Source organism: Adiantum capillus-veneris, chromosome 14, assembly GCF_014529385.1.
Source record: "Adiantum capillus-veneris isolate H3 chromosome 14, ASM1452938v2, whole genome shotgun sequence".
Taxonomy (NCBI): Eukaryota; Viridiplantae; Streptophyta; class Polypodiopsida; order Polypodiales; family Pteridaceae; genus Adiantum; species Adiantum capillus-veneris.
Genome location: NC_140944.1, coordinates 91,751,246 through 91,774,873, shown reverse-complemented (window position 1 = coordinate 91,774,873; position 23,628 = coordinate 91,751,246). Strand labels below are relative to the sequence as shown.

Genomic DNA, 23,628 nt, shown 5'->3' with positions numbered 1-23,628 from the left:
AGCAAATGGTGAAGCTCCAAGAACATGGAAAGCTTTAAGAGCTTCCATCATGAGGCAGTTTTTGGCTACTGATGCCAAAAACAAAGTACTCACCGAATGGCGAAGCTTGAAGCTCTCTCCCTACAAATCTATTCACAAATATGTAGACAAGTTTTGGGATTTACATCTCAAAGCCACTGTCTTCAAAAAGATGGATTTTGGAGATCAAAGACAACAATTTTGTGCAGGTTTAACTGAGGATATGGTAGAGTATGTTAACTCCCAAAGGCCATGCACCATATCTACGGTTATACACCGTACCACGTTGGCTTCAAGAATCAACTTTCAACAAGGGGCTAAGAGAAATCTTAAGCCCACAAAAAACAAGGACCGTAACAAGCCTAAGGGGAAGGAAAATGCCCAAAAGTCTCCCAAAGGCAATGCCAACAACAACAAAGCTAAGAAGAAGGGAGTTTATAAAGGCAAAAATAAACTCTCTTGTGAAGAGCTAGAGCATTATCGAAAAGATAACCGTTGTTTCAAGTGTGGAGAGCAAGGACATGCCTATCGTGCTTGTCCCCACAAGAATACACGTAATGAGCGTCCTAGAGCTACCTTGGTTGAAATTCAAGAAGAGGATGCTCATCACAAAGGATCTCCTCTATGCCATGCTTGGGGAAAGGTAAGAGAACATGATGCTTTCATTCTCTTTGACCCTGGCTCTGCTCACAATTTCATATCCACAGTGTTGGCCACCAAGCTAGGCATCCAAGCCTGTGAGTTGGGAGATGTCCCACTTGTCGATGGTGCTTTCAAGGGGCAAGAAGCCTCCGTCACTCCCTTAATTGGGAAATTGAGGCTCCATGTCCAAATCTATGTGGACAAGGAGGATTTCTTCATCTCTCCTCTCAATCATGAGGATGTAATCCTAGGGGCACCATGGTTTGATCGCATGGCTACCAATGTTAAATTCCCTGAAAGACAAATCTACTTTAGGTTCAAGGAAAAAGATATGTACATAGATGCTAAGGAGTTGGGTAGTACCATACCCATTGTACATAAGCAAGCTTTCAATAAGTCAATAAAGAGCTCTATTTTTGTGTACATGATTTATGTTAAAGATTCTCAAAATGAACCTAGTGCTTTAGCAAAAGAAAATATAAACAATCAAAAGGAAGTAGAGTTATCCAATTTCCTAAAGGGGTTCCATGATGTTTTTATTGAAGACATCCCTTGTGAGCTACCTCCCAAACAAGGGAATGACGACCATGCAATTGAACTTCTTCCGGGAAGCTCACCACCTAATAAACCTCCTTATCGAGTTTCTCAAGCTCAACAAGAGGAGATTATGCGGCAAGTGCATGAGTTGGTTGAGGAAGGCATGGTTAGGCCTAGCTCATCTCCATTTTGTTCACCAATGTTATTAGTGCAAAAGAAAGATGACACATATTGTATGTGTGTCGACTATAGAGTACTAAATAGGATCACTATCAAGAATAGGTTTCCCATTCCACAGATAGAAGACCTATTTTATAAGCTACAGGGTTCGACCTACTTCAGTAGGATTGACCTAAAACGTGGCTACCATCAATAAAGATAGTTGATCAAGACATTGTAAAGACCGCATTTCTCACTACGTTTGGTCTTTATAGGTACATTGTCATGCCTTTTGGCTTGACCAATGCACCAACCACATTAATCGTCCGATGGAGAAGCTATTCAGGCCTCACCGAACCTTTACTGGTGTGTTCTTTGATGATATAATCATCTACTCTAATTCATTGAACGAACACAAGAAACACCTCCAGGTAATAATTCAAGTTTTACGAGAGAATAAGCTTTAAATAAATCGAAAGAAAAGTGAATTTTTCTTACAAGAGATTCAGTATTTAGGTCCATTATCTCTCAAGATGGCATCCAAATGGATCCTTCAAAGTTAGAGGTAATAAAAGGATAGCCTAACCCAAGGAATTTGCATGAACTAAGAAGCTTTATAGGTATGTGTGCATACTATAGTCACTTCATAGAAAAGTTCTCACAAATCGCAAGACCATTACATGACCTAACAAAGAAAAACGTTAGGTATATATGGTCCACCAGCGAGAACAATGCTTTCGAATAGGTTAAAGAGAAGCGTATCTCTCAACCTGTGCTTACACTGTCAGATCTCTCAAAGCCATTTGAGGTCCAATGCGACGCTTGTGGTGATTGCCTTGGAGCTGTTTTGCTTCAACAAGGGCACACTATAGCTTACGAAAGTCGAAGGCTTGACCCTGTTGAGCAATCTCTAGGGATATATGAGAAGGAACTCTTAGTAGTTCTACATGCTCTAGACTCGTGGGAGCACTATTTACTAGGGACTCCTTTCATTCTGCAAACGGATCACCAAAGCCGTACGTACTTCATGACGCAGACCAAGCTCTCTGACAAACAAATGAGGTGGGAAAATTTCCTTTCACAATTTCATTTTGATATTGCTCACATGACTGGCAAGCATAATCAAGTGGCCGATGCACTCTCAAAATGATCGAGAGTGGATGCGGTATGCATAGCAACTCACAATGATCTATCTTCTATGATAGATGAGTATGCTATCGATCTCGATTTTATAGATGTGATTTCAGCCCTTGCACCAAGGAAGAAGGGAGAACCATTTATCTTACAAGATGGTTATCTTCTCTATGGAAATAGACTGTGTGTTACTAACTCGCTACGTGAAAAAGTAATGTATGAATGTCATGCTCCTCATGCGGACATAGAGGGATTCAGTCAGTGTTCAGTCTGCCTTAAAAGGGATAGAAACATATTTCTATTGGCCTACCATGAAAGCAAACATACAAGAGTATGTTTCAAAATGTGTGGTATGCCAAAAGACGAAGTTTGATAGAGGGAAGCAACCTAGATTTTTACAAATTTTGCCAATCCCTAATTTACCATGGGAGAGCAGATCCATGGATTTTATCTTTGGATTGCCCAAGTCTATCCATGGGAATAAAGGAATATGGATGATAGTTGATAGGTTTAGCAAACAGGCACATTTCCTACCTATCAAAAAGACTATCAAGGCTCATCAAATGGCAACCCTCTTTATATCACAAATCTTCAAATACGATGGCTTGCCAATGTCTATAGTGTTGGATAGAGATCCTAGAATGACCAGTAATTTTTGGAAGGGTCTCTTTGAGAATTTAGGTACAAGGCTAAACTTCTCTTCGGCCTATCATCCTCAAACGGATGGCAAGAGTGAAATAGCTAACCTAATAATTCTTGATCTACTAAAAGCTTATGTCATAGAAGTAGATCAAAAGTCCCAATGGGAGAAGTACTTACCCTTAGTGGAGTATGCTTACAATTACATTGTACATACTTCCACAAGAAAAGCACCTTTTGAGGTGATAGAGGGAAGATAAAAAAGTCCCCTGCTACTCAAGGTACATGGGAAGATCTTCGTTGCAGATGAATATAGCCGAGACCTTTAAAAATCTTTCCAAAAGATTAAGGATGCTATATCCATCTCTCAACAAAGAAAAAAGGCTGCTACTGACAAGCACATAAGAGCCCTAGCCTTTAAACAAAATGATTGGGTCTTGCTTAAGTTTCCCAAAGCTCGATTAAGGCACAAACGGGCAAGAATCCTACAGGACACCAAAAGTACTATGCTAAGTTAGCAAAAAGGTACTATGATCCCTTTCATATTCTTAGGCCAATCAATGAGATGACCTATCAACTTAAGTTGCCCAACCATTGTCTCATACACAATGCTTTCCATGTGAGCCTACTAAAGCCTTACAAACGAGAGCCACCTCAAGAAGCAATCATTAAAGACCCACCGGACATCAAGGACCAAGAAGAGGTGCAGCAGCCGAGTCCATTCTCCGACACGAAGACAAGGTTTTACGCGGCGGTAAGACTATCCGACAATATCTTATCAAGTTTAAAAATTATCCTTTTGAAGATGTTCGATGGATGCAAGGCATACAATTAAAGGATAACCTAAACCTTGTCAATGCTTACAATGATTCCCTAGAGTTAGCAAATGTAAATATGTTTAAATGAACAAAGTTTTTGTCTTATAAGACTCTCTTTTTCTCTATTGTGCACAAATGTTAATAAATATGCATGCTTATGGTCAATGATTTTCTCATGTTAAACTGATCATTAATATGGGGAAGTACTAGGGGAGTAAAAGCTAGAACATTGGTAAGGCTGCTAGAACGGTCTCTGCAAGGATCCAAGGAGGAAAAATAGGGATCCAAAGGGGGACAGTCTGCAAAAGTGCAATGGGGCTTAAAAGACCTAAGGTTCAGCTCCATTGAGACTTCCATAGGCTAAAGGTCCTAAATTAAACTGATCATTTAATATGGGCAAGTACCAGGGGAGTAAAAGCTAGAACATTGGTAAGGCTGCTAGACCGGTCTCTGCAAGGATCCAAGGAGGAAAAATAGGGATCCAAAGGGGGACAGTCTGCAAAAGAGCAATGGGGCTTAAAAGACCTAAGGTTCAACTCCATTGAGACTTCCATAGGCTAAAGGTCCTAAATTTAATTCAATTGTCCAAAGGCCAAGGTAGGGGAAAATTGGATGGTCATGGGAAGACTAATGGGAAGACTAAAAAGTCTTCCCACATCCCTAGGAAGGAGGGGGCGAGCCCTAATAGTAGAGTCTGAGAGAGAAACACACACACACACACACACACACACACTCTCCAAAGCTCCCCCTTTACACAAAGGGAATACTGGACACATGTCAGGCTCCTAGGCCAGTTGCCCCAATCTCCCCTCAAATCTTATTGGATGGCCATAGAGGTGGACCAATGAGAATTAGGCTAGAGTAAATTTAGTCTAATCAATTTAAAAAATGATTGATAAAGAACAATAGGAATTATGCTCCCTAGAAGACTATTGGACAGTCTACCAAGGGGTCTAACGAGCATCCAGCAGCCCAATGGCTTGCCTGATTCCTATTGGCCAGAAGACTAAAAGGTCCAATGAGAGTTTAAATGAATTATTTGATTACCGAAATCTCTCACAAAAGGGGAAAGGTGGACACATGTCACAAGGCTATCAATTATGCTCCTAAATTGTGATTGGCTACGCTTTGCACGAGCCAATATGATGCCAGCAAGAGCAAAAAGCAAGAGGGGTCGACCAAGAGAGAGAGAGAGAGAGAGAGAGAGAGAGAGAGAGATCTTGGTGTTTTAGTCTATCTTTTATGCTATACACACACACACACACACACACACACACACAACTCATGTGTGCAAGAAGAACTCCATCTCCTTCTCAAAGCATTGAGAAGTAGAGGCCTACACCAACAACTCTTCGCTATGGAATGCAAATCCTACCAAGAGCCAAGCTTCACTGGCATGCTCATCTCCTCTACCATGCTAATTACTAAGGTAAGCTATGCTATTAGAGTGATTATGTGAGGACAATACTTCTTTCTTGTAAGATACATCTTCTTCCTCTCAATCTATCCTCATTCCCTGTTAGCTCTCACCATTTTTGAAGGTGTGTGAGGTCTTGGGACTGAGGCTAGGGACACTAGGTGTGTTTTTCAAGCATAATTTGGTTCATGAAGCTTCCATCTTCATTGCACCAACGAGTTTTGTTAAGGAACACAAGAATTGTTTTGTACAAAAGTCTCCTTTGATGGGAGAAGCTATAATACAAAGCCTTTATGGAGGGGGGACCGGCTCCATGTAAATCCGGTCCTCAACTATTTCTCTTTCTTTTCAAGTATTGTCAATGGCAAATTAGCTAGGTGTAAATTGCTATGTTTCTTTCTCAAATTGCGTACTCTCTCTATACTCATTAGGAACTTATTCTTAATAAAATGCTTACTATGTCATCAATTTTCGCTACACACAAGTTACTAGTGCATTAAATGTTACAAATGCTAGTACTAATTTGCTTGTGTTTCTTAATAGATGGTGATAGGTAAGAGTGTCCTTCCTTGTGATTACAATGGCAACTGCATTGATAGAAACAAGTCATCATTCATAAGTGGATTTCAATTCGTGAAATTATGGGAATGTCTTTTAACTATGAAATTATGAAATTATGAAATTAATCCTCCTCCTCAGGTATAAACAATGCTAGATTCACACAATAAGACATGTAGGGGTGAAAATAAATGAGCTCTTGACAAGTGCAAGATGACTTCTCCAACCTAAAGAGGTGTGGCAAGAAGAGAGGTGTGTGGGTGAAGGTTATGCTCCCACTCCCACAGCGCTTAACTATTCGAGGACCTGCTCACGTGCCATTTCAAAGTGCAAGAGAGCAATTGAGTGTGATAGACGTGTTGTATTATGCCTAGTGGGTGCCTACATGAATATGTGCAAGGGAACAGGATGGTGGAAGACTTGGGTCTACCCTGCCATGGTGGGTACCATATATCTATATACGACATATGATGATTACATTTTTAAAGATACATAATAATCAAGTCTTAGTATGTTATCCAGGGATGATTCGATAGCGGTATAGAAAGTAAAACCCCAAAACAAGTCCAATGGGATATCCTATAAGCAAGGCCCAAAAGGATGCAAAGCTACCTACCCAATCTATAAATGACCAAGTCTGTCGCTCATCAACATATGGTTTCGATCCGTTGTTTGTAATGGGTGGCTTATTACTTGAGCAAGTTCGTGGCAGGGGGGTGCCACACAAGCCTGAGTTACCTTCAAAGCTGGTGTAGTTGAACCTGGTGTTGAAGTTGTTTGTTGTGGGAATGGGCCCTTGGAGATGGTTGTGTGACAAGTATACCACGGAGAGTCCCCCCAATTGTCCAAGCTCTTCAGGAATGTTGCCTGTGAGGTTGTTATAAGAGAGGTCTAGTGCCTCTAGGTTGTGGAGTTTTCCAAGACTCTTTGGAATTTTGCCTTGAATTTGGTTATGTGAAAGGTTGATATGAGTGAGGCCAACAAGCTCACCAATTTAAAGCTTTCTGCAATCTCCCCCTCTAAGTAGTTCATAGAGATGTCAAAGAAGATTCTAGTGTTGAGTATGTAATAGAGAATTTGATAGGTGCCCTTGATGGTTTGGGGTACTTCCTCATAGAGTGTGGTTTGTTTTGAGTTGTTGCTTTGATCTTGCTTGAAGTAGTCAAGATGGATGACTCTGGTTGGCATGCTGCCACGAAAATGGTTGTTGGAGAGACCAAGCACTTGCAACATGGAAAGCTTCCACACCCACCCGGGAATCTCCCCGCTTAGCTGATTGTTGCTCATTACCAGCACCCGCAGATTCATCAATCCGGTATTGTCAGCAGAGGGCAAAGTCCCGGACAGATTGTTCATTTGCTCATCAAAGAGTACAAGATTCTTACAGCTTGTGAACCCGCTAGGCAGGCCTCCCATGAAATTGTTTTGCTGTACCGTGAATCTTGCGAGTAGCGGCAGCTTTGAGAGATCAAAGTTTTCTATTCTGCCAGTGAAGTTGTTGTGGGAGAGACGTAAAATTTGGAGATTGGTGCAATTCTCAAGAGATGTGGTGGGAACATGCCCATCCAGGCGGTTTTTGGAGAGGTCAAGAACTTTAAGCTGGGCCAATGCGCCAAGCTCTTGGGGAATTTCTCCCGAAAGCTGGTTGCCTGAGAGCAGTAAGTTTTGGCTCAAGCTAGTGAGTTGGCCCAGAGTGGCAGGAATCATACCCTCCAGTCTATTGTTGGCGAGGACGAGGTCCTGTAAATCTGTACAGTTGCCAAGGCTGGGTGGAATCCTTCCTTGGATCTGGGTTTCATCTAGATAAAATATCTGCAGCTTTTGCAATCTTCCTATCGAGCTTGGAATAACACCTCTCTTGGAATATCTGCAGCTTTTGCAATCTTCCTATCGAGCTTGGATGAATACGTGCTAGGAAGAGCTGTGTTATGGAGTTTGCATTAGCCAAAGCGAGAACGAACTCCTCTGAAAGGGCGCTGCCAGTTAGGTTGTTCTCAAAAAGGTCCAATTGTGCCAGTACTGGGAGACGAGCAAGCTCCACTGGAATGGGCCCTGACAAGTCGTTGGTTCGAAACCCTAGATGCTCCAGCCTGGTGAGATTGCCTAGCACACCATCCCATATCCAGATACTGAAGCCGAGTAAAATTATTTAGCACCTTCATGGGCACCTCCCCAGAAATTGCATTAAATTGCCATCCAAGCGTCTCCAGTTTAGCTAGCTTTGCAAAAGAATTCAATATTTTTCCCACACCACCGGACAGGCGTGCCCACGCTAAGTCAACCAATACCAATTCGGTGCAATTACAAAGCTCCTCTGGTACAGGCCCCAAAAGAGATGTTTTATACAAAGAGAGATGCTCGAGTTGTGTGAGCCCCCCCACCTCCCTAGGAATGGCTCCAGTCAATTCTCTGTTGTCTTCTAATTTTATTGCTAACAACCCTGAACTTTGGAAGAGCTCTTTGGGTATTGTCCCTGTGAGCATTTGGCTTTGAAGGAAAAGCACTTCAAGATTACTAAGGTTCCCCAAAGCTTTTGGGATGGCATTGTGAAGGATACCATGGGACAAATCTATCCAATGCAGAGACTTGCATTGGCCTAAGGAAGAAGGTATCTCACCTCTGAGTTTAACTCCGTCGATAGCTAGCATTACGATGGTTGGACAACAGGAAAAGCTAGACGGCAACGAATGTGCCACGCACAGAGAGAGAGAGGAGAGAGACAGAGAGAGAGAGAAGGCTGTTAAGCCTGATAGGAGGATACGCAGGGACAGAGGCAAGAAGCCGATTAGGCAATGCGATATTGATGATTACCAAGGGTGCAGTTATATACAGTACGTATGGCAGCTACACGGCCATGTGATTCATGGGAATGCGGGCCGTTGTGCCTACTAGGATGACAGTGTGTGTGGTGATGTGGATTAATTATTCCCACACGCCCCCGTAAGACACATCGTCCATACAAAGGCATGTATGTGTGCATATTGTGATGTGATCATGAGATAGATCTACATGCTTTGGAAAAATACAATATGCGTATGCAATTATTCTTGGTGTGACTTTCGAGGTCTCAACCTGGATCAAGGTTTGACTTCGTAATGAAAAAGATTAGCAGCTCTGATTGCTACTTTGGTCGAGCTTTGAAAGGCTTCTTCAGGGTCACTCCATGAGTGATTTCACGAGCTTGTAAATTGCACATTCGCCCCCCCAAGCGAAGTGAAAGCATGAGATTATCATTGGTTGAATGAACCGCAAGGGAGCCAAGGTGAGGTTTCAGCATCCTTTCATGGTGTAGTTGGGGCTTTAGCTGAGGGTTTAAGTTGGAGGTCTTGTAGACATGGCCACCGGGATCAAAAACAATGGAAGACCATGATGGTGGGAAAGATGGCCAGGTTGAATTCTCGCAGGAAATTGCTGCAGAGGGGTGTGCCTCATCATTAAGTTCAGCAACTTGAGGTTTCACCTGCGTCAGACAACCTTTAGCAGCAGGTAGGGTGCATGGCTCAGGCAATCGAGAGGTTTGAGGCTTGTAGTTGGTTGCTACATCAATATCAAGATTGGGAACAGGTGCATGGCTGGCTGGGTGGGCAGCGCTTGAAACGTCATGCCATGCCTTGGTGGATTGAACCACGTGAGGAGTGGTCAGGTTGGGAAGAAGGTCCTTAGCAGTGGCGCCAACAATCGGAGGTGCAGCAGCTAGGTTTCCAATGATGGTACTCTTGAAACCATTTCCATCTTCAGACGGAGGTTGTATTGTTGTGGGTCCGGCACCATTGTTTGCAGCACTATCTTTGGTGGCATTTTTGGCGGATCTAAGGGCTGCACCAAGGTCGGCAACGGTGTGGGCGCCATCTCTTTTGATGGCAATGAGGTTTGCGAGAGTAGCCTTGGTTGCTTTGATGGCTACACCTGTAGCAACTGTGGCAGCAAGAGAAGACTTCTTGGCTTCAGGAGCTGATAATTCCAGAGGGGTGGCGATAGCACCGGCCACAGAAGGCTCGTCTGCACGTGGTGCAGCAACAACTACGAGCACTTGTTTGTGCGGAAGCAAGGTTGATGCCCGGAATGGAGTCTGTGCAGGGTAAGCATCCACACAAGTGGCTAGGATAGTTCCAGCAAGAAGTGGCGCAGAGTTTGCAGCGTAGAAAGTCGAGGCTCCAATGGAGAATGTAGGCTTGGCTGCCTCGAGAGCAAGTTCCTGAAGGGATTCAAGAGCATGAATTGCATCTTGATGGGTAGCAACTTCAAGGGGCCAGGCATGGATGGATTTAACCAAAGCAGGTTCTTCAGCAGCAAGGCTCTCAAGGAAGGCTTGAATGGTGGTGTCAGGCACCGCTAAATTGAACGCAGCACGATCTTTGGCTGCAGGGAATGCATCATGGCAACAAGGGGCCAGTAAAATGTCAACCGCGATTGTGATCGATTCGATTGGGTTGGCTGCAAGAAGGTCGAGGGTCCCGTCTAGAGTTGTGGCATGCAGGGATGCGCCAAGGTTGTCAGCAACTTGGATAGGCCAGGCTTGAGCGAATTGAACCACCGGAGCAGTATGGCTTGAGAGCAGGCCGTCAATGATGGTTGCAGCACAAGCAACATCATTGGGTGGTGCAGCATCATGTGCAATAGCGATTTTGTTGAAAGCCCCTTCTTTTGCAAGGTGGACGACAATCTTGGCTACAGCAGGGTCGTCTGCAACAGTTGTTTCAAGGGTAGCAGGAGTTTCACCATCGTCTTTTTCACCAGCAGGGGTGTAAGCCGCGTTTTCTGTAGCAGTGTTGGCAATGGCTGATTGGACGTTATACACCGGTGCGACGTCACCTAGGCCTGCAGCATGGAAGCCAGCAGGATGGGCGTCTGCTGAGGTCGTGGCTGGCCTATCTGGACTGTTTGTAGCAGCGTCGGCGTCTGCTGGCTTGGGGTCTTGAGCACTGGCCACGAGGAGAGGTTTGAAGAAATCACAAGCGAGGCGAGGGATGCGCATTGGTTCTTGGAGGCATAGGCTTGGCGCAAGAGGCATGGCGTGCTCGCCACAAGCCAGCGGGAGGAGAAGCGGCAATGAGGCTCTGTGCCATAGCAAGGTACTCCTAGGAGGCTGCATGGTGGGGTTTCGCATTAGGAAATTTCGGAGGTCATTTGGAGGGCCTTCTAAGAAAATGTATTTTTTGCACTCTCTCTCTAGAAAAAATGGCAAATAAAAGAGCTGGGTCTTTCATAGTAAAACTTCAAAAAGTGTACTTTAAGTAGATTCCTTACTCTTCTGAACATTCGTTCGTAGTGATTGAGAGATAATCCTCTTTTCAGTTGCATTGAATGAACCTCGTCAATATGGAGGGACGAATCCGCAGCCGCTATTCACTTTCCATTAAACCTGCACATTTGGCTAATGGCGCACTTCTCAAATGGCACAAATGTTACCCAAAAACGAGACAAATATCACCTTCACATTGATTTGGACAATGAGTACCAACCATTGATTAAGCGCAGTAAAACAAACACACATATACCTCCCGCTTCCATAGACACGCTCAGAGCTCAAGGAGCTAAACACATAGATATCTGGACGAGAGGCTCTCTCTACCCTAAGAATCCAATAACTAATGCGTCTCCACCGTTTGTCAATCCTACAAGCTTATTGACCTTTGCTGGTGATGGAGAAAAGGGCCTTCTGGGTTATTGTAAATCACTTACAAGAGAAGCTGAAACTTACAAGAGCATTCTCCAAGCTCAACAATGTGAGATTGTTCGCCTTTCACATTTACATTCTACAGATCAGGTTACCATTTTGCAACATAAAACAGAGGTACAAGAACTGAAAGGAAAGGTGCGAAGTTGTCAAATGAAGGACACCATCTTGGGTGGTCGTATCCGAAAGAAGAAATTGCGCAATCTTGAAACATTGCAGGTTGCATCAGGAGGTCTCAAGAAAAGAATCCGAGCATTAAGGTGATGCTTCTTGGTTGGCTACATTGTCTTAGTTAAGTAATCTTTTTGTGTTTTCTTGTTATGCATTGTTTTCATGTGCCTAAATAGTGTTAGTGAAGCAAATTTTCTGTTATTTACTTATGCATTGTCTTCATGTAGAGATTCAATCTATCCTGACAAGGAAAACATTGACCCCAAAGCCAATATAGGAAAGAGATTGAAGCCACTTATAAGTAGAAGCCTGGCAGCAGATATAGTACATGACAAGAAGTTTAAGGTCCTACAACGAAATGTAGTGGACCGCTTTATTTCAAAGAACTCAGTGCCTGCAAAAGAGATACAAGGCACACTTGATTCACTTGGTGTAAGCAAAAGAGGATATTCGGCTATCCAAAAGTCTGTCTCATCCATCTTTGTTAGGAAGGGTATAAAATCCAAACTTCTACCATCAGCCTCAAGTGTTTGGAAAGAGAGGCTTCAGCTTAACGAGGCGCAGGGAGACTATCTTGGACAGCCCTTTCATATTAAAGCAACTTACAGTGGCCATGGAGCAAACATGGCATATGATGAGTTCAACAATATTTTTATGGACCTGCGGATATTACAGAAGAGAATGGTGGAGTTTTACAACATCACATTTGAAGAGTCACGTGGGGTATTACATTTTGTGTTAAAACTGGATGAGTGTGAGCTTGTTAAAGAGAAAAAGCTAGAGCGTGTTATTATTACTTTAATGAATAGAGCCCTCTCAAAGTGTCCCAGTGATGATCCTTTATATTTTAGTGTTCAATCAGAATCTAACATATGGTGGCTTGGTGCGTTTGAGGTAAGCGAGATTCTCAAGTAAGCTCAAATGTTCAGATCTACTTAAGTCTCATTTATTTTGTGTTGCAGGTAAAGAAAGAAGATCATGAGATTCTATATTGGGTGTTCCATCGAACTAATATTTCGGAGGTGATTGATCGACAGACTAACCAGGGAGAGGTACTACGTCTAGATGGAAGGGGAGACTTTCAAGTTCAGTGGCATCTTGCAGGTGACCTTAAAACATTAAAGTGCATGTATAATTGTGAAATGGGTGCAATGGCAAAGTCACCGTGTTTGTTCTGCATGGAGCCTCCAAAGGTCATGGACCCAAAGTGGTGGAGAAAAGCTCCAACACGTCACATTGAGGATCCTGCTTTTCGACCGGTTTTGAAAATACCACTTGTGAATGTCCACATTTGTACAATGCATGCCCTTTGTAGAATTGTGGAGAAATTGGTCTACTTATACATCGGGTTTGCTTGGAAGATTAAGAACTCCGCAGAACGACAAGTAGCCCTGCAGTGCTTAGAAATGGTACTGTCGGATATGGGGCTTCATGGTGGCAATGTGAAAATCCAGCGGGATGAAAAGAGACCAACTGTTGAGAAGGATGTCCCATGCAAACCATCCATCGGTGGGGTGAAGGCACGGAGGTTTTTATTTAAGCCCCAAGGTACAAGAGATCCAAAGCTAACAAAACATGGAAAAATATATAACACATCTTATGTTAGCAAGGTAGAGTATCAGAGCTGGAAAAAGCTACATATTGCAGTCAAAGACCACGAACCAACTACTCGTAACGCGAAGGCTGAGGTTTGGCGATCAATAGACATCCTATTTTTGATGTGCGACAAAGATGACTGGTCACAAGGTGATATGAACAAGTTCAAGGAAAATCTCAACCTTCTGAAAAAATCATTCAAGACAGCATGGACAGACACCCAGATTACTCACTACATGGTATTATCATGTATTTCTTTCTCTCTTATGTGCAAATATGTGACTGTAAAACATTCTAACTAATCTGTTTTCATATCCAGCACATCATCTTCAATCATTTGCCATATTTTATACAGAAGTATGGGAACCCAGCAATATGGAATACCCAAGGGATGGAAAAGTCTCATTACATGGCGAGAAATGCTTATTTCAGGCACACACGACATGGTGGCTCTCGAATCAACGCTAACAGTTTGAGAGAACTATTTGAATGGTTCTATCGTAGAATCATTCATCGAATGCAGGCAAAAGAAGTCTTGGCAAATTTAGCAACAGCACAAGCCATCAGACATTTACAACAACAAAAAGCTAAAAGATCAATGGCATACAACAACTCCGGAGCTCGTGAAAGTCAACGAAGGTGGAGAGAGACAATGGTGTATGTGAATCACAAGTGGAGAAAGATACTCTGAGTGGATGACATTGTACAAAATTTATGTAATACATGATCTTATACAATTGCTACTTGAAGTGTATCAAGATTTTGCAGGTTCAATTTTGTTTTTTGGCACGTCACCCTTGTAACGAATCATGAGATGTTTGCCATACTCTAAAAGTTCATCTGGGTTTTGTCTACCAAGAGTTAGTGCCATTGCTGTGTAGGTGTAGTAATACGCTGCCCGACCACCTGTATAGCCTGGGCAGTAACCAAAACAATCTCTAGCAAACACTTTGTCCACAAGAATGACTTTATCTGCACTTTTGGGCAGCACCGGTCCACCCAAGAAGCGTGATAGTGTCTTGAATGTGTAAGTTGCTATTGAACCCTCTTGTGACATGGAATTGTGAAAAACTACTATCGGCGACTCGCAAAGCTTTGAAAGGTACTATGCTAGGGCCGCATCCCTTCCTTGATACTCTCTTGTCCGGCGCCGAAGGAAGTCATCCTTGTCAGCAATCCAAGACTGCACATACAATGTCAGAAATGACACAAAGAGAGAGAGAGAGAGAGAGAGAGAGAGAGAGAGAGAGAGAGAGAGAGAGAGAGAGAGAGAGAGAGAGAGAGAGAGAGAGTTACCATGAAGCTCTCATCCTGCAGAAAGAGGTTTTCTTGCCACAGGTCTACAGATGTAGTTGACCCCTGACCTGAATGGTTAAACCAATCCTCCACTTCTTTGTTACTTTTCGATGGTCTTAGGCTTTGTTTTATTGCTTGGAAGGTGGCTTCATCAGGTAGTGTCTCCTTGTATTTTTCAGCTTTCTCAAAGCATCTTCGAAGGCATTCCATTGGATTGCTGGATGTTTCCATTGCCTCATCATCACTACTATCCTCTGAAACAAATCCACTCCTCTCCTCTTGGACTCTGGAAATAATAGCCAGGGAGAAATCCTCCCTTAAATAAAACACACTTTGCACATCATGTAAGAAGATATAGGTCCTGTCTCCAATCCTGAAGTCAAGCACAGTAGGCAACATCATCTGAGCATGCTTCTCAGTGAAGTTACTGACATCCAATGGAAGTTTAATTTCTGTGGTTTTCACAGAGAGCATCTTACTTCTTTGTACTTCAATTGCCTCAACCTCAAGGTCGACTGTGTCTTCAACCTCCTCGACTTCTTGCATATGAGTTGTCTCCTCGCATTCCTCATCTGGTGCTGCATCCTGCTCCTCTAACACCTCATCAGGATTCTGCATGAGGAATCCAAACAGGCTGTTCAGGTAAATCATAAAGTCAAAGGCTTCCTGAATGAGTTTGCATTCTTTTTTATACAAAGGGCAGGCTGAATGTCGACAAGAGGGTGGTAATTCCCTATACTTCTTCACTCCCTGTCCCTTTCCACCACAGTCATTTAAATGCACAAGAGTCATAGTAGGCAGAACAACCCTTCCTACCTGCACCATCACTTCAAACTTATCTCTGTAGGACTGCAAGAAATTACTGTGCTGAGCTAACAGGTCTTCAATGTCAAACTTTGGATTAAACATAGAATGAACTAGATCAAACTTGTCCCCAACACCACAAGATGCTGCAAAATCAAACAGCCTCTCATCAGTTGCAGCTGGGTCTTCCAGAGAAGACACATCCTCTTTGTCTTTACATTTAGTTGCACAGGGACTTCCTTCTAGCACATCTGTATCATCTGAGAAGTCTATATTCCTCTTTCTTGTATTTCTCTTCAGAAGTGCTGTAGAGGGCACCACAGCCTTGTAGGGTGAGGGATCCTCTTGCCCTGGTGACCTCTCTGATTGATCTTCACCAATTGACTTTTCTTCAGATATGTCCTGACAAAAGTCAACAGTTCTTTTGGCAGATACATTAAGCAACTGAGCCTTCAAGGGTTGAAATCCTGGCACAAGCTCTGGATCAGGTTTCAACCTCTTCTGCCTACTAGACCTTAATCCTATTCATCAGGAAACATGACAAGTCAAAACCATCAGGAAACATGACAACTGTGCCAAAACCAAACCATCATGATCTCTCCCTCTCTCTCTCTCTCTCTCTCTCTCTCTCTCTCTCTCCTGATAGATATAAATATATAAATAAATATATATATATATATATATATATATCTCTGTCTCTCACCAAAGCACAAACAGAAACACACATAGTCTCTCTCTCTCTCTCTCTCTCTCTCTCTCTCTCTCTCTCTCTCTCTCTCTCTCTCTCTCTCTCTCTCTCTCTCTTTGTATTTTTCTATTTGACTAAAGGCGCGCAAGGACGGAAAAGTGCTTTTTGCAACTCTCTCCGCGCGCCTTAAGTACAATTGAGGGAGAGTCATAACCATACTATAGGCGCGCGGAGAGAGCTGGAGACAATATTTGGTTGGCTATGCGCGCCGTTAGTAACGTGTACAGAGAGGGGAGGGAAAGAGACAATGTGTATATATCTGTGTGTGTGTCTGTGTGTATGTGTGTCTGTGTCTCTGTCTATGGAAGTATGGGTATTGAGGTGTGTGTGTTGAACAACAGTCTGGGTTTTTCTTTGTTTAGACACACACAGACACACACACACACACACACACACAATTTGTACCAACTGTTGGAAATACAGAGAGAAAGAGTGAGAGATCACCTTTTGTTGGTGGGGTTTGCAGGAACTCCAAGGGAGGTGTCTCCTCCATTGCTTTTTTGTGTGTCAAACTGACTATGTCCCTCTCCCTCCCTCTCTCTCTCTCTCTGAGAGTAAGGAGTCTGTCTCTCTATCTCTCTCTCAATCTGTGTCTCTCCCTCTCTCCCTCTCTCTATCTCTCTCACAATCTGTTCTCTCTTTCTCTCTCTCTGTCTCTCTAAGACTCTCTCTCTCTCTCTCTCTCTCTCTCTCTCTCTCTCTCTCTCTCTCTATTGTTCTCTCTCTTTCTCTCTCTCAAAATCACACTTATAATGGATACACACGGCGGCGCCCCACGTGTCACTATAAATTAGAGTATATTTGCATGCTGTCACACGTGTGGTCATTATTGAGACCGTATACTTTTGTACGTCATATAAAGAGGTCAAGAGAGAGAAAAATCACACCTCGTGAAAGAGAGAGAGAGAGAGAGAGAGAGAGAGAGAGAGAGTGCAAGAGCCGTCGTCTGCGTCTCCGACAGCAAGCCGACCCATCGACATAACGAAGGTCTGCCTCTCCCTCTGCCTTTGCCTCTATCTCTCTATCTCTGTTTCTGTCACGGTACCAAGCATAGTCTTAGCAAACAACCCACACAAACAGTCTCTCTCTCTCACACACACACACACACATACACACCCACACACACACACTCACAAACACACACACACACACATCTTTAAAATACAAACACACACACACACACACACACACACTCACAGACACACAGACACACATCTTTAAAATACAAACACACACACACACACACATATAACTTACACACACACACACACACACACACACACACACAAACAGACACACACACACACACACACACACATACTCTCTCTCTCTCTCTCTCTCTCTCTCTCTCTCTCTCTCTATACCAAAGGCGCGCGTAGAGAGGCATACCCGTAGAGCATGTCTCTATGCGCGCCATTAGTACTGTGCATTGACCAGAGAGAGAGAGAGAGAGAGAGAGAGTATGTGTGTATTATTTTACCCTATACTAACGGCGCGCGGAGGTGTTTGTTGAGGTAAAAACGTGCTCCGCGCGCGCCTTTAGTAATGCGCACTCTCTCTCTCTCTCTCTCTATTTAAATATGCTAAGCTATAGAAAGGAGAGAGAGAGAGAGAGAGAGAGAGAGAGAGAGAGAGAGAGAGAGTCATAGAAAGAGAGAAGGGGATTGAGACTCTTCTTTTGGTGTACAGTGAGATGGCTAGAACAAAAGCCACTGCAAGGAAGGCAGGCAAGGGACCAGGATTAGCATCTAAAGCAAGTAGCAGATCTGCAACCCCAAAGAAAAGACCTGGAAAACCAAATAAAATTCTGAAAGGGCCAAGGATGAAGAAGCTGCAAACCTGCATGAGACTTTTCAGAGAAACCAGAAAGGCACAGAAATGTGTAGATTTAAGCATACCAAAGCTGCCCTTCCAGAGGATGGTGAGGTCCATATGTGATGAAGCTACCTGGGGCACCAAAAGGTGGAAGGTGGTGGCATTAATGGCTCTACAGGAAGCAGCAGAGGACTTCCTACTGGAGTACTTCAGTGACATGACCATTGTTGCAGCCCATGCCCACAGGGTTACTATAATGGACAAAGATAGTGAGACACTGAAAAGAATAAGGTGGAGGTATGACAAACTACTGGTCCCCAATGTCTGCAACGATAAGAAAATGAGGGAAATTTTGTTATACCCCCCGGAGCTAGTACCACAACTCACAGTTGTAGATGTCACACATGATGTGAATACAAGGGCAAGGGCAGAGACTATTGCTCGCCAAAAAGAGGACATGAGGGAAGCAGAGCTTAAGGAGAAAGCAAAAGTAGCAGTGGAGTCCCAGAGGCAAACAGAGTGCAATGTGACCCTGTCCATAAAGGCAAGCAATCAAGAAACTCTACTTTCAATGAAGGATGGTTTGCTTGCAGAGATACCATTTGTAGATGGAGCCAGAAAGGTAGCTCTGGAAAAAGTGGACATTAATTTATTGCAGAATCCAGATGCTCAGATTTCAGACACAATTATCTATGCTTGTCTTAAGTAAGTGTTACTATCTTGCTAGCTTTGAAAACTCAGATAATAGGTTTGCTAACTCAGGTAGAGTCTCTGCAGCCTGATCAAAAGTCAACTCCCACTGCACACTCACACAGAGGTGTTTCTTCTTGATCCACAAATGTCAGTGATTATTAGACAACAGTCCATCTGGGACCTTTGAGAGTTGGTTTCTCCACTGTGCTATGCTGGAAGTTACTGTGATCATCTTTCCATATGAGAACAACCATCACTGGAGTCTCATATGCCTTGATGTTGACCAACCAGCAGTGTGGGTGTTCAATTCAATAAAAGGAACCCACCCTGAAATTAGGCTGTAAGTGTTTTGTATCAGAAAGTGTTTCTTATAGATATCCATGCAAATTTGAAGCCTCATGCTAACATCTTGACATTGCTTTGTGCAGTTGTATAAAGAGGTTGTTGCTTGCCTATGGCAAGCTATGTGGAAGGTATGAACTATACAAGGCCCCAATCAAAGAAGTACCTGTCCCAAATCAAACCGATGGGAATTCTTGCGGCTGGAGATGTCTTCTCCATGCAGAATATGTCCTGCAAAGCTACTTTGCATTAAAACCTTTCATGACTAAGGTACCCATTTGGCAATGCATTCAGTTAGTTTTGGTTTAGTCTATAAAAGAATTCTCACCATGTGGTCTTTCAATTTTGCAGAGTGCTTTAAAAAACTACACATATGATTATTTGCAAAGATACCGGGTAAGTTTAATACAACACCTGCTTACTATGTCTAGCCCTAGAGAGCTTGAAGATAGCGGCTTGGATGAGCGCACTATTGATCTTACAAAACATGACGTGCCACCACGACAAACCCCTACATCCGATACAGTGGAATCACAACGGGCCGAGGGGGTCATATCAGCAGAAGATGAAAGAGCTGAGGATGAGGAAAGGTCAAATGAGCATATGGAAGGTGCTAAGGTACAACCAGAGGAGACAATGAAAGAGCCAAGTCAGCCAGTGGAGGAGCCAAAAGAGCCTATGGCTGAAACCCAAGATGAGGAAAGCAGACCTATAGATGAGCAAAAGGATATGGATGAGGAAAGCAGGCCTAGGGATGAGAAAAATGATATGGATCAGGCAAGGATGTATGAGGCAAGCCGATCAACCGAGGGAGACGAAAAGACCTTGGAGGAAACCTTGAATGAGGCAGAAAGAGCCATGGGGGAGACCCCTGATGAAGATGTGAATGATGACTATGAAGATAAAGCGGAGGAGAGCAACAACGACATGAACACTACAGAGACCCAGTATGGACCCTTGCTACCTGTAGATACGGTTGTTCCGGTAATGTCTATTCAAGTATGGCAAAATATGTTCAGCTTCTAACTACTTATATGTACTTGTCAACTTTTACAGAGGTTGATTATCTTGGACGTCAATGGATTGCTGTTGATGCGGGTGCCTCTCGGTGACAGAGGACCCTTTGAGGATTTGCAAACGTTTCGGATGGGAACTTGTCGAGTCGTGGTTCGTCCAGGAACCAAGGAATTTATTCGGTTTCTTCTTCTGCGCTTCAGAGTTGCCATATGGTCTTCAATGCAAAGGCAAAACTTGTCGCCACTAGTTGCAATAGTTTGCAGTGTATGCCACGCTCACACGTCAGATTTTGCCTTTTTGTATGATCAAAGAAAATGCGTTACCGTTGAGGGCCACTACCACCCTAAAAAACCACACTTACCTCTTTTGTACAAACCGTTTAGCCAAATCGGTGTACCCTTTGATGCAACTAATACACTACTAATTGATGATACTCCTGAAAAGGGAGAACTAAATCCGCCGGGAACAACTATCTCACCACCTTCTTTCGAGGGGCATTCCTTCGATTTTTACCTTGAAGACATTCTGATTCCATACTTACAGAAATTGTATCTCAGTCCATTGTTCACGGGCGAGTTTGTACTTTCTAATGAATTAAGATGATTCTTCTATCATGTCTTTGTCTTGTCTAACATATATATATATATATATATAGATAGATAGAGAGAGAGAGAGAGAGAGAGAGAGATTTGACGTGGTAAAGAAATGTATTTCAAGCACACTTTTTCACAGGGCACAATTGAAAAATGAGCTCAATAAACTTCATGTCTTGAAAGTCATTTGTATACACTTGGGTTCACAAGAATATCTGTTACATTGACACTACTTCAACCCGACCATCCAACTCTTTGCACAAAATATCTTTTTCCCTTCGCCGCATCACCTTACGGCCAGCTAGGAAAAAGGAAAAATCTAATAGATCCTTATCCATTGACTCTTCAATGATGTCATTTCGCAAATGCTGAAGACTGCATAGCTCCCTTATTGTAACCACCAATAGTAGGCCATGCTCTTTATCAATCACTTCCACATCCACAGTAGGATTATCTTCCAAACCTGCAGAAACCTGGTCCATAGGAATGTACTTACCGTTTAGCATTTGTGATCGCATATACCAAAACGAGAGTAACAGTGATTGGCTTGCAATCATGTACTTGACAACTAGAGTATCAAGCGCGACCTCGCACCGTAAACCAATCTCTTCCTTTGCATACCATCCTTTGTCAAGAAGTTTGTCACAGGATGACTGCTGAAATGACTTGCACATGAACATAGTTTGTAACTCGGATGTTGTAGCTATGAAACAGCTCTATGAAGAGTGCAACAGGACAGAAGTTTGCAATTCTAACCAGTTTGGTAGGAATAGAGCTACGTAGAGACCTTTGTATATCCATGTAGAGCTTACTTCGCATTGCCTCCACCATTGTTTCCTCGGGAACTGGCCAGTCCACAGTGTTCCAATCGGTTGGTAGAGGCACTTTCACCAACATGCCATTCTTATTCCCTGAGCTGAGTTGGTAAAAGTGGTCATAAAAAAAGATTCCCTCATCAGCCAGTCTTTTGCTGCTCCTCTCTGAGTACTGTAGAGAACCAATGTGGGCATGAACAACATGGAAGAGGCCTATTATGCACTTCACAAGCTCCCATTGCTCATAAGAAGAGGGATAAACATCTGCAATATATATAAGAAGAGTTGAACTAAGAGTATCAATAAGTACAAATGACAAATCTAATGTAATTGAGCTGTGAAGAATGGAGACATTACTCATAACAAGCGGGAGAAACATTGCAAAATATATAAGAAAAGTTATAATGAGAGTATCAGTAAGTTCACATGTCAAGAGTACTTACAATTGCAACGTGGTTGATGTATATCTGATACATTTCCACCGTTTTCTATCACCTAAGAATGGGTAAACACATGCTGAACAAGAACTTCCTTTACAGATCTTTTGCCGATTTCAACTTTGAAATCCAACACTCTGGCCTTCCATGCTGAGCGGTAAACATTGATACCACTAGACCTCTTGGGTCTTCTTGGTTGCATGAGGACTCATGAACCTTTGTTTATCCTTTGTCCAACCCATTGGTTCTCTGCACTTATTGAAGCTGGTATTGTAATTGAGGATATGCTACTACTTGGCCTTCTAGGCAAAGTGTAGTTGTTGGTTGTTGCTGTGAGAGACAGTAAACACCTGGAGCCTCTTGGGCGAGAAGACGTGGACGCCATAGCTCGCAGAGAAAAGCTTTAGTGGAGGGAGATTCACTTTGAAAGCATTCTAATGGAGGGAAAGTGTTTTAGAATTCCAATATCTTGTGCGGGCTTAATGGTCACCCTCCAGTACGTTAATGACCATAAGAGAATATCAGAAGTGGGACCACATGCAAGCACCTAAAAGCTCGGTAAAAGGAAGGAAATTACTATGCTACAATCCTAGATTCGTGAAAGTTTTATGCTATTTTCCTATTTTTTGAGTCTTTCCACGTACTTTCCTACGTAACGTAGCCTTCATGCTCATTGGACGCGCTCTATTTTTCTCTCTTTTCATATGGCCCTCCAAATGACCTCTGAAATTTCCTAATGCACAGGGCAGCCAGGATTTCCTGCTGCGATGATACCATGTAGAGAATGTTCCATGCACACACAGAGAGAGAGAGAGAGAGAGAGAGAGAGAGAGAGAGAGAGAGAGAGAGAGAAGGCTGTTAAGCCTAATAGGAGGATACACAGGGAGAGAGGCAAGAAGCCGATTAGGCAATGGGATATTGATGATTAGGCTATGGTCACGCGAGGCTTAGTTTCTGTCACAATCTCTGACACGCTGCAGCTTTTGACTTGCTTAGTAGCTCAACTATGCCTAAAAAGGCATAGTTGCAAAAACAATTCCGGTTGCCACAGCTTCGCATTGAGTTTCTCTCTCTTGCCTGCACCCGGCTCTCCCTCTCTCTACTTGCTACTCCCGTTCTTCGCTCTGCACTCCTGTCAAACGCTCGCCAGGCTTACGGGTAACTAAGCCGATTGGGACCACGCCCTTACCAAGGGTGCAGTTATATACAGCATGTATGGCAGTTACACGGCCATGTGATTCATGGGAATGCGGGCCGTTGTGCCTACTAGGATGACAGTTGTGTGGTGATGTGGATTAATTATTCCCACACGGTGAAACTTGAATGGCCTCCCATTAGAGTTGTCTATGGACTCTGATACTTTTGAGTCCTGCACCACCAGCATCTGCAGCAAAGGTAACTGCCAAAATTCTGGAGGAATGACGCCCTCAAGACCAATCACTTCAAGCGCCAAAACCCGTAACTGCTTGCACTGGCCCAGATAGGGGGGGAAGGCTGATCCTCTAGCAATGACATTGCCCAGCCATAGACCCTTGATGGTAGGGCAGCTGGGGAATTTCTCTGGCAAAGATGCTTCGAAACTTGCTGAATTTTCCGCTGCAGTAATATCGAGCTCGATCAGAGCCGGAAGCTGCCAAATTTCTGATGGGATCCTCCCACTGAGGCCGGTCTCCACTAGGTGAAGCCTCCGTAGATCCTTGCA

At 43.4% G+C, this 23,628-nt stretch overlaps 1 protein-coding gene across 1 annotated transcript; it reads right to left on the bottom strand.

Moving 5' to 3' along the window:
* Nucleotides 1–20,465: 20,465 nt before the first annotated feature.
* Nucleotides 20,466–22,636, bottom strand: LOC147442759 (uncharacterized). Its single transcript, XM_086529703.1, has 2 exons — nucleotides 21,933–22,636; nucleotides 20,466–21,753 (listed from the first exon to the last, which is right to left on the bottom strand). The coding sequence occupies exon 2, from the start codon at nucleotides 21,352–21,354 to the stop codon at nucleotides 20,893–20,895; it is 462 nt and encodes a 153-aa protein (XP_086385829.1). The 5' UTR covers nucleotides 21,355–21,753; nucleotides 21,933–22,636; the 3' UTR covers nucleotides 20,466–20,892.
* Between the last annotated feature and the right edge of the window lie 992 nt (nucleotides 22,637–23,628).

Bases quoted from the DNA above. Each gene is read 5' to 3' on its own strand.
- LOC147442759 (XM_086529703.1), bottom strand. From the start codon at position 21,354: ATGTTCATGTGCAAGTCATTTCAGCAGTCATCCTGTGACAAACTTCTT.